At 41.4% G+C, this 13,415-nt stretch overlaps 1 protein-coding gene across 12 annotated transcripts in view; it reads left to right on the top strand.

Annotated features, from left to right (window-relative positions):
• The window catches only part of afdna (afadin, adherens junction formation factor a), a 348,820-nt gene that overhangs the window by 188,624 nt on the left and 146,781 nt on the right, over positions 1-13,415 (top strand). For 8 of the 12 annotated variants that reach the window (XM_060916385.1, XM_060916383.1, XM_060916384.1 and 5 more), the window contains exons 14-16: positions 2,048-2,253; positions 7,860-7,880; positions 12,413-12,558. In XM_060916385.1, coding sequence (XP_060772368.1) covers positions 2,048-2,253; positions 7,860-7,880; positions 12,413-12,558 — 373 coding nt within the window. The remainder of the gene's footprint in view (positions 1-2,047; positions 2,254-7,859; positions 7,881-12,412; positions 12,559-13,415) is intronic. The other 4 variants (XM_060916386.1, XM_060916392.1, XM_060916391.1 and 1 more) reach the window with 1 other exon arrangement.

Here is a 13,415-nt window from a genome sequence, read left to right as displayed (position 1 = left end):
TTCTCTGTCTAGTGATACCATTTATATATGTTGTCAAAATATATTGTATTTTATGCCAAAGAATACATCCAATGGTGGAATGGCACTTTAAGCCTAGGTCACAACCGGACGTACGTTTTTTTTTTTTGGCCGTGCGATTTTTGGCGTTTCCCAAATCGCTGTGTTTTTTTTTTTGTTCGTGGAGAAAGACGCACGTTGGCCGTAAGTTTGTCTTGCAACCTGAAAAAACCGTAAGCGCCCGTAGAGTTTGTTTGACATGACAAAGAACCTCTGCGGCCGGTCTACGGCTCGAAAATCAGCACGTCACACGCGCACCCTCCATGCGTTTCTTGCGTTTTTTGCACGTAGACCGGCCGTAGGAGCACGTACGGCCGGTTGTGACCGAGGCATTAGATTGGTCGTTAATTTGCATACAATTGAGGGACTGATTATAAAATTCATTGCACACTTCCCTGAATCACCACAAGATGGCAGCACTGATCTCCCAGTCATATAATAACTCATTAGGGTTGATTTGCTTGACTTTTTTTTAAATTGTGTGTGTTTTTGATGCTCACCAGAGAGTTGCGCATTCAGTCCTGACTGCGTGACCCCCTGCTCAGGAACAGGAACAGCAGGGCAATGTTATCACCCGTCTCACTCTCCGTTCCGTCCTTATTCGTTTTAAGACGTACTTTAAGCACCTAAACGACGACACTACGTGCTGCCGTGGGAGAAGAACTTTGAAGAAAGTTGAAAAGTGTCGAATGGGACCCTGGCGTGTGTTTTTGTGTGTTCTATGTCGGTCTTCTTCCAAGCGAACTCGATTGCAGTGAGAAAGTGATTCGATTCTGAATCGAATCGGATGCAGGAAGTGAATCAGTTAAGCAGTGAATCTAAAAAGCAGTGTGTGGGGTTTTTTTTTTTTTTTTTGGAGAGCCAAAAGACAGAGCTGTAGAACTGTAACCAATGAGCAAAAAGAGAAAATAAATGGCAGGTAGAATCCACAGAATGTTTTCAACTTCTTATTTAAGTAACGAATCATTTCTCTCGCATTGACTCTGCTCTTCGTGTTTGGGTGATTTCTGTTTGTCTTTTTTTTGTTCGCTGTATTTTTGACCAAAGAACCCGAGTTCTACAAGGACATTTCCAGGACACACCTCTATACACACACACCTCAGCCAGCATTTTTTTTTTTTTTGCGCTTTGATTCATTTATTTACGTGAAACCAAACCCAGCCAAATAGCAAATGAATCAAGAGTCAACATTTGATTCAGATTCATCAAACTATTAATTAATAGACATGAAAGTGGCCTTAATGTCTCTGTTTGTTTAGATTTTAAAGGAGAACTGAAGTCATTTTTAAACTTGCTTTATTTCTTAACGTGTTATTCAATGACGTGTTCGGTTTTAGTAACCTTATATCGTGACTCGTATCGCCAATTAAATATTATACTTATCGGCCTGTTCGGTTTTTAGCCGTGTTGAATTTAGTTCGTTTGGTCCACGGCAGGCGTCGCGTATCCGCGCGATCTTCACGAGACTTGTGCGAGACTTCGAAACGTGAAGTGTCAGTGGCGCGAATTTGAAAACCTGTTTTCCAAACGAAGTATTGCACAAAAACGAGTTTAAATGACGATTACTGCCTGCTTTTTTCAAACTCTCGATTGCTATCAAAACTACCAAAAATTCCGGCTCGATTACGTCAGCGTTTGAAAGAGGGCACGTACGTCTTTTGACAACGTTGGCAGATGTCGGTCACTTTGATTTCCGCTATACGTTTTATTTCCGTCCTACGATGTCTCGCACAGGTCTCAACGAATCTCGTTTACGGCCGTCACTTTGACATATGGACTGATATTACAGAGCGTATTTCAAACACTCATAACTTGCTATAGCAGCGACAAACTAGCGATCAAAAATGCATTCCGATATTTAATAAAATGAGAAATAGAATTTTGATGATTAAAAAATTTGCCTTCAGTTCTCCTTTAAGGACCGTCTCTGTTTAATGTGTTTAAATCACGCTTCTGTGTTTTGTTTTATTTTTCTTCCCCTGCTCCTCAGCTGAAGATGCTTTCCTGTCGGCCATCATCAACTACACCAACAGCTCCACGGTGCACTTTAAGCTGTCCCCTACGTACGTGCTGTACATGACCTGCCGCTACGTGCTATCCAGCCACTACAGAGCCGACATCAGCGCATCGGAGCGGACGCACAAAGTCATCGCCATCGTCAACAAGATGGTGAGCATGATGGAAGGAGTGATCCAGGTGAGTTCCCAGCCTTATTACAGTCCTCGATCAATAAATAACAAACCTGACGCACTACCTCAAACGTTGTCATGGCTAATGTAGCTTAAAAAAAAAAAGTTTAGCATTATCTCACACTTTTTTTTTTTCCTTCTTCACAATAAGCCTGCTGTATTAATGTACATTTAATAATGCAGTTCACTTTGCACTCACAGGACTCCGTTTCAACCTTAAGCCACGCCTCTTTGTTGTAAGAGTGTGTAATGATGCTAAACTAGCAACGTTAGCCTTGTAGCCTGATAAGACCGTCCCTACTGATTGTGATGTATAGATTGCTGTAGTTGTCGTAGTGTTTCCTGTAGGTGTAGAGTTTAAGGCATGGCCGACATCACAGCTCAAATCATGGCCCTTATGTCCGTGACCGTGTTGCTCAGTGTTTGTGTCTCTGTGTTCGTCTGCGTGTTTTTCCCCTCCCATCTGTTTTCACTTTACACTGTTCAGGAGCGGTGACTCGCACAGCCTGTGATCACGCGCCAGACAAATTAAAAGCCTCCGCGGGTTTATTTACTCTGCTGTTTAGCCGCCCCAGTCGTAGGTGGCCTGTCCTGCTGTGTGGTAAAAGTAAAAGGATAAGAATAAGGAGAGTTAAAATAATAAACAGGTTCGTATATGTCTGAGCTGGTCCTGTGCCAGAACATGGAGGGAGTGAGTGAACACACGGTCACACCAGGCGCGGACTTGTGGCGTCAATGTGGTCTCGTACGTCTGGCCAAAATGAGGATTATAAACTTGAATCCCAGTAAAAAGACATTTTAATTTAAATTTTTTGACAAACTCGACGTTTTAAGCCTCACACTAAAGTCTCAGGCTGATTTGCCACTATAAAAGTTAATCCTGCGTTCACACTAGCAAGCAGCAAGTCACTGCTGTCACTCCGGGTTGAATCTTGTGGGTGTGGCCTTTTCTAAGGTTGTGCTTGAATAGAATTTGTGCAAAAACATTCACTGTTTATATGGATAAAGTTGAGAGCTCTGTTGCTTAGCAACTAGGAAATGTTAATAATATGGATAATAATGGATACAGAGTTTAAATTTCTAATAATTTTGGCCAGAAGACTCTGAACTATGTTACAAGTCATAAACTTGGTAGCATAAATTTGGGAGCGGAGTTAGTGAACTTGGTAGCTTATTTTATCAATTTAGTAGCTAAATTCATGACCTTAGTAGCTTAATTCGTGAACTTGATGGCTTAATTCTGAACTCTGTAGTTTAATTAATCAATTTAGTAGCTTAATTCATCAACTCTGTAGCTTAATTTATCAGTTTAGTATTTTAATTTGTGAACTCGATAGCTTAATTGATCAATTTAGTAGTTTAATTCGTGACCTCGATAGCTTAATTTGTGAGCTTAATAGCTTTCTTTGAACTTGAAAGCTTAATTCGTGAACTCAATAGCTTGATCAATTTAGTAGTTTATTTTGTGAACTCGATAGCTTAATATATAAATTTAGTAGTTTAGTTTGTGAACTCGATAACTATCAATTTCGTAGCTTAATTCGTGAGCTCAGTGGCTTAATTTGTCAACTTGGTAGCTTAATTCAGGAATTTGATAGCTTGATTTATCAATTTAGTAGCTTAATTCATGAGCTCAGTAGCTTAATTTGTGAACTTGGTAGCTTAAGCTACTAAATTGATAGATAAATTAATTTATGAACTCGGTAGCTTAATTTATCAATTTAATATTTTAAGTTGTGAATTTGATAGCTTGAATTATCAGTTTAGTAGCTTAATTCATGACCTCAGTAGCTTAATTTGTGAACTCAGTAGCTTAAGCTACTAAATTGATGGATAAATTAATTCATGACCTCGGTAGCTTAATTTGTGAACTCGGTAGCTTAAGCTACTAAATTGATGGATAAGTTAATTTGTGAACCTGGTAGCTTAATTTGTGAACTCGGTAGCTTAATTTGTGAACCTGGTAGCTTAATTTGTGAACTCGGTAGCTTAAGCTACTAAATTGATAGATAAATTAATTTATGAACTCGGTAGCTTAATTTGTGAACTCGGTAGCTTAATTTATCAGTTTAGTATTTTAATTCATGAATTTGATAGCTTGATTTATCAATTTAGTAGCTTAACTTATCAGTTTAGTAGCTTAATTCATGACCTCGGTAGCTTAATTTGCGAACTCAGTAGCTTAAGCTACTAAATTGGTGAATAATTTAATTTGTGAACCTGGTAGCTTAATTTGTGAACTCGGTAGCTTAAGCTACTAAATTGATGAATAAGTTAATTCGTGAACTTGCTAGCTTATCAATTTGGTAGCTTTATTACATTACGTTAATGGCATTTAGCAGACGCTCTTATTCAGAGTGACGTACAACATACCCAGAGCAGCCTGGGGAGCAGTTGGGGGTTTGGTGTCTTGCTCAAGGGCACCTCAGCTATTCCTGCTGGTCCAGGAAATCGAACTAGCAACCTTTTGGTCTGTAACCATTAGGCCATGGCTTCCCCCATGAACTTTATTCGTAAACTCGGTAGCTTAATTTATCAATTTAGTAGTTTGATTCGTGAACTCGATAGCTTAAAGTTACAGCTTTACCTCTGACTGTTACAAAGCACTGGTACTGGAGACTCCTTCCGTAAATGTTCCATAAACACCTGCTTAGAAAAATGTTGACAACAAAAGGCGTTTTTAAAATCTGTAAATTACTGTAGGAAAGGCGGCGTGTTAATCTAACAGCGAGCAAAACATTAACCTGTGATGTGCGTTGCAGCTGATACGAGTCGTGCGATTGCAGGAAATGAATCGACAACTTCTGGCCAACCATGTTGTGGTGTAATTACACTGAAACGGAGAGAAATTCAACAGTAAAAGTCACTGTTGGCGGAATCGAGCTGTGATGCATGAAAGGGCGACCGTCCTGGCGACCGTTTTTATTACAACTGTCTGTTTAAAGGATATGGGACATGGATTTTTACCTGGGTATAATTATGTATAAAGGACATAAGAAATGCCATCTAAATCACTGCAGGGCGTCAAAAATGTGAAAATCATCACACTATTCAACTTTTTTATACATCAGCGTAAAACAAGGATTCGTTAATGAGCTAAGTGGTCACGTGACCCGTGACGTCACAAAAACTTTCCAAGGAGCCAGCGCTTGGGAATCGAATGTAAACAGGTTACCGAAATGGACACCATCGACAGTGATATTCCCGATGTTTCACAGAGATGTGAAGTTAGACCCTATCAATTCGAACCGATAGCTGGAAATTCACATGAACATGGATCTTGTCTTTACTCTGACGGGTCAGATGATTCTGAGAGTGAGAGTTCATTCAGCCCTCATGAAACTGAAAGCGGTCGGCTCGATAACACTTCCTGGTAAGTTAAAAACAATTCTGCTCAAAGGCTAATGATCTGTTGAAAGAAGTATTATTTTTGTATCATACATTGAAAGTTCATCATAGATCTAGCTAAAGTCCGTCGCAAGCTAGGTTTTTTTTGCTGATATTTTTCGAGATTGATTGAGATACAATGCTTCCAGAGTCCGAGATGAAAACATTCAAAATGGCGAAACGAGTCAGAATTATGATAATCAATAATTGATACACCCAAAATTATAATACTAATCCTTACCGCATGAGGCCCATGGTAAAACCACACTTCCAGGAGGGGCTGCCGTCTGCCTCCCAAGCCGGCCGAGAGCGCTCCTCGTCGGGCACGGCCAGGCGGGCGAATGCCCTGGTCCGTCCGCCCTGTCTAAAAAATAATGGTACAACTCCAAGTGAAGGTATCAATGCGCTGCCGAAGCGCGCAGAAGGTGTTAGTACGCCTGTCATTATAGTGCGGACTTTCCATAGCATAGAAAATCGCCACGTTTCAATTTGTGTAACTGAACTTTGTTTCATGTCACTGGTCATATAAACCTATGTAAACAGGAAAAACGCGGAAGAGTTTGGTCGCATCTAACTACAGCCCCAAAAAATACCATTGGCCATGCTGAGCCTAGCTACATTGCTAACAGGAGTGACAGCGCGTCTGACTGACTGGGAGGTCGCAATACACCACGATGTTCAATAGGGCTGTAACAATATGCGTATCGAAATCGCGATACGCAGAGCCACGATCCATGTCGCGATACAAGAAGGCAGAATCGCGGTACACCCTTTCAAACTTCTCCTCAGCCCAAAAACAGAGGCGCTTCCAAACTTCAATTTATGAATACTTTACTTTTTATTTAAATTACATTTTAAACTTACTTAAATAACTTTTATTTTTTTATATCTATTAGTAAGTCGTTTTTTCGCCGACCTGCGACAATCTTCTGCGAGTCACGCAACGTTTGCACTCGCACTGGCAGAGCATTCATTTCTTTTAAGCGGTCGCCATTCTGGTTGCGACGCGGGGAGCGAATCTGTAAACAAGCAGCTCATTGGCTGGCTAGGTGTGCCACAAGCCAATCACAATCACTTGACCGGAAAGGCATGCAGTGTTGCCAGATTGGGCGGGTTTAGGTGCTTTTTGGCTGGTTTTGAACATATTTTGGGGTGGAAAACGTTAGCAATATCTGGCAACACTGAAGGCATGTCTGCTTGGGCGGAAACCTTCTGCGGCAGTTACATTTTGACACGCGAGCAACGTTTCACCATAAAAATTCCGTAATTTCCATCTGTTTTCCGCGATCACAGAGAGACAGTGAGAGAGCCCCCCCCCCCCCCCCCCCCCAAAAAAAAAAAAAATCTTAACGGATTTACACGATTTGGAAAAATGACTTTTTCAGAACCGAAAGAAACAGAGCTTCCGGCTCAACGGTATTATTTTGAGAAATAAAACAATCTTTGGATATACATTTGTTCATTTTTGCATACATATTACTCATTCTCTGCAGTGGTCTGAATTATTTGTTATTAAATAGTTAATGTAAGTAAGTAAATGTTAATAAGTCAAATTTACTACTTTAAAAAAAACATTTTAAAAAAAATCATGGGTGTATCGAATCGTGGGTCAAAAATCGCGATGCGATACGAATCGAATCGTGAGTTGGGTGTATCGTTACAGCCCTAATCTTCAATGTACGTTAAACACTCTAAAAACGAAACAATTTTCTTGTCATCCAAGACACAAAAACTATTTTGTCGCATTCGTCATCATCACGATTCACACTTCTCCATATTCATCTACCCGCTTGTGCTGTGCCTGAAAGTTTTTGTGACGTATGATCACGTGACGGTGGCTCTTCCGGTTGTAAAATATGCATATCGGAGCTCGAGCAGAAATGCCATATAATCATCACGAATATAACGATTTTGCTGAATTTAATAATGATTTTGTATTTGTTGATGCAATTATTTCATATTTTTAATGGAAAGAAACTGATATAGCGTGCTTTTATGTTTCATGTCCCATATCCTTTAAATACACTTAACACTTGAGAACTGTAGCGTAAGGGTGCATCACTTCACATGTGTATAATGTCAGGTCAGGAAAGGACTGTGTGTGTGTGTGTGTGTGTTTACATGCCTGTGATATCTCTGTCCATTGCCATGGCCGTTGTTGACAGTCTCTCTTTCTGTCCTGTCGGATGTTTGTTCCCCCTCTTCCCACTCCTCCTCTCTCTGCAGGAGATTCCTGAAGGTGACCAGGTAGGAGACTGTACTGCCAGGGAGAGCTGTCTGTCTCTCTGTCTGTCTCTCTCTCTCTCTGTCCTCATCCCCCCCCCCCCCCCCCCCTTCCTCAGTTAGCTTGGCTTAATCTTACATGCCTTTGCCCCTCCCATAATGGAAACTTTGCCAATAATCCCTCCTCCAGCAGCTGGACATTAAAAAACAATAATAATAATAATAATAATAAACCCAAATGTAACCTTTCATTCAGTTCCAACCTGGACCATGTGATACTAAAACTCCGATCTCTGACTGTGGCAGCATTTTAATTCTGGCATCTCCATGTTACCTTCTGCTTCCTGCACTTCAGTGTGGATGCGAGACAAGCCCATGTTCTGTTGCTTTTTTTTTTTTGTCGTCTTTTGGTTAATGTTCTCGTTCTTCTGAATGCATTCTATGGCTGAAACCAGAAAGGGGAGGGAGGGCAGCCGTCGCCGTCAGAGGGAAAAGTGCGAGTGTGTGTGTGTGTGTGTGTGGTGCACGAGCGTGTGTATACACAAGGTTCCAGTTCAGCAAGTGTGTATGCCTGGGCCGTGTGTATCCCTCGCTGTGTACTTGGGACATTGAACTCCACAGCAACCAGACACTGCGTCATTCGACCAGTACGAAGTCATTCATTCTTTACCAACTTGAGAAACAGCGGTTACTGTGGCCAGCTACTTCCTAGCTACTGCGTCATAACGGTGTTGAAGTTCAACGTTGGAAGAACCGTTCAGTGTTCGTTAACCAGTTTAGGGAAAAAAGTCTTGAGAGAAATCTACGCAGCTAATTATCGTAACGGTGACGAAATTAAAATATCGTCGCGTAACCTTTTCTCGATAGCGTTGTTTTCGACGTCGCGGATTCACCCTGCGCTGGCCAGAGGTACTTCACATCTGCAATCATGAAAACATCGCTTCTTGTGAAAAATGTTCCGTGAAAAGGGGAGGGTTTTTCATGAAGACGTTTCAGTTTCGCGTACCAACAAAAACGTCCATGATCTCTTGGTTCGAAGTGATTCGTCGCTGCAGTGCATGTCGCCTGAAGGTTTTTCACGGTTTTCAGTCTTCCTTACCAGCAAACTTGACTTACAGTTGTGGTCAGAAGTTTACATCCAGCGACGTGAATGTCATCTTGGATATGAACATCATGGCAATATTTGGGCTTTCAGTAATTTCTTTGAACTGTTCTTTTTCTGTGGCAGAATGATTGTACAGCATACAGCTTTAATAAAAGAAAAAACCACTAGAATTTGCTGCACAAGTTTTAATTTTCTTTGGGTTTTCTGAAATTATACATACGGTACAGCACACCTAATATTTGGGTAAAATGTCTCTTCGCAAGATTCACCTTGACCAAACATTTTTGCTTACCATGAACAAGCTTCTGGCAGAATTCTGGTTGGATATTTCACGACTCTTCATGGTAGAATTGATAGAGATCAATTAAATTTGTTTTGTTTCTTGGCATGGACTCGACTTATAATCCCGGTCCATATATTTTCAACAGGGTTGAAGTCAGGACTTGTTTTAAGCTTAATGTTCGCCTGCTTTATCCTCCACAACCAGCTCTGATGCGTGTTTGGGTTCATTGTCCTGTTGTAACTCCCAAGTCGTGTTCAAGTTTCTGATGGTTTATGCTGAAGAATTCTGAGGTCGTCCTCCTTCTTCATTATTCCATCCACTTTGTGCAATGAACCAGTTCCACTGGCAGTAAAACAGCTCCAGAGCATGATGATCCTACCACCACCGCCAGCTGGTACAGTGCCCCTCTGTACATGGTGGTCATTGTGGCCAAACAACTCAATCTTTGTATCATCTGACCATCCAGCTTTCCTCCAGAAGCCTTTTTCTTTGTCCATGTGGTCAGCTTCAAACTTTAGTTAAGCTTGAAGGTGTCAATTTTGGAGCAGGTGGTTATTTCTTGGATAGCAGCTTCTTAGTCCATGGTGATCTGAACTGTAGACAGTGATCCATCAGCTTCCAGTTCATGGCAGAGCTGTGCCATGGTGGTTCCCAGGTTGTTCCCGACCATCCAAACCAATTTCCTTTCAGCTCAGGGTGATAGTTTGGGTTTTCTTGAAGCAAAGTGGCTACACCTCACAATAACTTGGATACAATTGTTTGAACTGATCTTGGAATTTGCACTTGTGTATATCTGCGATCCTCTTTCTCAGATCTGCACTGAGCTCCTTGGACTTTCCCATTTTACTGTGTGTTGGTCAATCCAGTGAGTGCTGGAAACAAACCCTTTTTATGAAGGCACAGAGAAGCTACCAGCTGGAGTCGATCATGATCACTAACAGGAAGTTAAGAGACCTCGGCCTTGGCAAGATAAGAGACATTTTGGAAGTCTCAGCACCTCTGAATTAATAATCTAAGTGAGCGAATGCAAATTTTGACGCTGTGTTGATTTCAGAAAGCTCAAAGAAAGTTAAAACTTGTGCACCAAATTCGTGGTTTTTTTTTAAATTAAAGCTGTATGCTGTACAATCATTCTGCCACAGAAAAAGAACAGTTCAAGAAATTACTGAAAGCCCAAATATTGCCATGACGTTCATATCCAAGATGACATTCACGTCGCTGTATGTAAACTTCTGACCACAAGTGTATTTATAAGCCGTGTATGACAAGATTGAGTGGAATAACTGTTTTATTCTATCCACATTCACTGGGTTTTGAGAAACAGAGCATTTTTATTGATTTATATTTTTTGCAAATTCAATAAATAAAAACTTTATACAAAACGTCCGACAAAATCGTTTCCGCTTGAGTTGACTTTAGGGTGTTTTTTTAAATTTTTAAAAAATTTTTTGTAGAAAGTGCTGTCGTGCCGCCGAGGTATAGAATAGCTTTAGACATTTATTTAATTCTTCCTTGGACATTTCAGTGATGTAATTTTCAAACTTCTTTTGAACTAAAAAACTTCAACATATTTTAATGCTTAAAGATGTAAACAAACCGGCGAAATGACGAGCAATTTGTGAAAAATACGGTAATCATAATTCTTGAAAAAATTAATAAAGTTTTTACTATGAAATACTTTTTATTCTGGATTTTGTTCCTTTTTTTTGTATTTTTTGGGGTTTTATTTTTATTTCATCCTCGGTTGGTTCAGCAACATGCTCGGCCATTCGGTTTTTCTCTACTCACGGTATACGAGCTGATATCCTAGTAGTGGAGTAGCCAATCAGAGCGCACGATTGCTCATATCCAGTGAATGTGGATAGAAAATATGCCAACTACATCAGGATTAAAAATAATAATAATAAGTGGTTTTTTTTTTTTTTTTTTGGCCCTTGTCTAGATATATAGTAGTAACACTGAACAGAACACTCTAATATGTGCGAAATCGCATTTCTCGGAAAAAAACCCTCAGCTATGACGTCATTTTTGTGACTATCCAGAACTCAGTACGCCATTTTCTTAGCTACCGGAAAGATAGCGTGGGTATCGATGGCAGCATCACTTTCAAATATAGTCCAAATTTGCGGAAATTCACCTAAACATTTATTATATTGTTGACATTCGGAGACACAAAAGTCATCAGGCTTTTATTATTGGCTTGACAGAACGCTTTACGCCATCGGGAACTGGTTACGCCGGGATATTCGAAGGACGTCACCACCTTAATGGAAATCTCAAGGGGGGGGTGAATCACATTCTGCGTTTTTAATGAATTGTGAAATTCACTTGTTTCGCATTAATGACTCCCATAAAAGCGGTCCATAAGAAATCCATAAATAAGACAAATGTAATTAGGAATAAAGTAATGGCGCCCTCTAAAAGGAGCAGGAGTTTGTGTTTGCTTACGGTAGCTGACGCGCTGCAGCGGCTGAGCTGCATTATTGGAAAGTTTAGCACGAGGCGCTCTTTCACTGTTGAGTCATCGTTTTTGGCTCTCTGTGGGCGTGGCTGAATTTAAATCCACTACGCCATGAACATGCTTCACTGTAATTTGTGGTGTTTATTCACGTGTGTACGCGAGCTCTGAAGAAAATCAGCGAAAATTTTGTAAATCTGGTGGAAATGTTAAATTCAGTACAGCGTATGAAGGCACTGAAAACATTAACACAATTAATTTGCATTAAGAGGTTGCTCAGTAAAGCAGAAATGCTTTTGCGGCTGCACTTTTTGATTGAAGACGCTGTTGGAAAAACACAGCAGTAAAGTGTTGTGTATGAAGCTCATAATGTTATGGGTTAGTTAGTGAGTTTCTACACTAGGTGGCGCTCTCGTCTTATTTTCCCTGAGTGTTGATCGCCTTTCCCAAACGCGAAATGGGAAACTTTCGGTAAAATTTTCGATACTGGATGTATGGCTAAAGGAAAAAGCAGCGCAGCCTTGCTTTTAGTAGATCTGCGCTCCGGTCGGTCGGCCGGCGGTGTCTGGTTGTGGGGGAGCGAGGGTGGGTCAGACAGGGGCTCAAGTCTGTCCTGGGACTGCTGCTGCTTCTTGTGGCTGTGAGAACCCCTCTCCTGGCCCTCGTGACTTTGTTCCCGAGCTGTGGATAACACGCCATCTCTCTTACAGAAGCAGAAAAACATCGCTGGCGCTCTGGCCTTCTGGATGGCCAACGCCTCGGAGCTGCTCAACTTCATCAAGCAGGACAAGGACCTGAGCCGCGTCACGCTGGACGCCCAGGACGTCCTCGCGCACCTCGTCCAGATGGCCTTCAAGTAAGTGTTACAGGAAAAAAAAAACCCACGTGTTTACACTCGCACTATCAGCTTCCTTTTAAAAGGCATTTTAACGCTTCAGATTTAGCATCAAATACATTTCAGCATTAGTTCTTGTATGCTTTTATGCCAGGAGCACTAACAGGAGCTCCATGTGTTAGAGCCCATCTCTCACGCACGCACACACACACACACACACACACACACACACACACACACACACACACACATGGTATAAAGTGTCACTATTTAAGGCAAAAAACCAAATGACCAGGCAACATCCTGCTTTTATTTCAAACTGATCCATGCACAGTTCACTGTCTGTCTATCTGTCGAACATGCTGTCTGTTCTTCTATCTATCTGTTCGTCTTGTTCTATCTTTCATTCTGTCATTCTCTGTAACATTCTATCTGTTCTTTGTGTCTGTTTTTCTATTTGTCTGTTTATGGTTCTATCGTTATATTTCATTATTTCAGTAGATTGTTCTATGGGTCTCTTTCGGTTTTATCATTCTATCTATTTTTCTTTTTTTTTGTATCTGTTCTGTCTATTTTTGTATCCCTCCCCCTCTCTCTCTTTTTGGTCTCCCTCTCCCTCCCTCCCTCCCTCCCTCCCTCCCTCCCTCCCTCTTTCTCTCCCCCTCCCTCCCTCCCTCCCTCCCTCCCTCTTTCTCTCCCCCTCCCTCCCTCCCTCCCTCCCTCTTTCTCTCCCCCTCCCTCCCTCCCTCCCTCCCTCTTTCTCTCCCCCTCCCTCCCTCTTTCTCCCTCCCTCCCTCCCTCCCTCCCTCTTTCTCTCCCCCTCCCTCCCTCCCTCCCCCTCCCTTTCTCTCCCCCTCCCTTTCTCTCCCCCTCCCTCC

Source organism: Neoarius graeffei, chromosome 3, assembly GCF_027579695.1.
Source record: "Neoarius graeffei isolate fNeoGra1 chromosome 3, fNeoGra1.pri, whole genome shotgun sequence".
Classification (NCBI taxonomy): Eukaryota; Metazoa; Chordata; class Actinopteri; order Siluriformes; family Ariidae; genus Neoarius; species Neoarius graeffei.
Note: the sequence above shows the minus strand (reverse complement) of the source record. Positions and strands in the feature narration are given on the sequence as shown.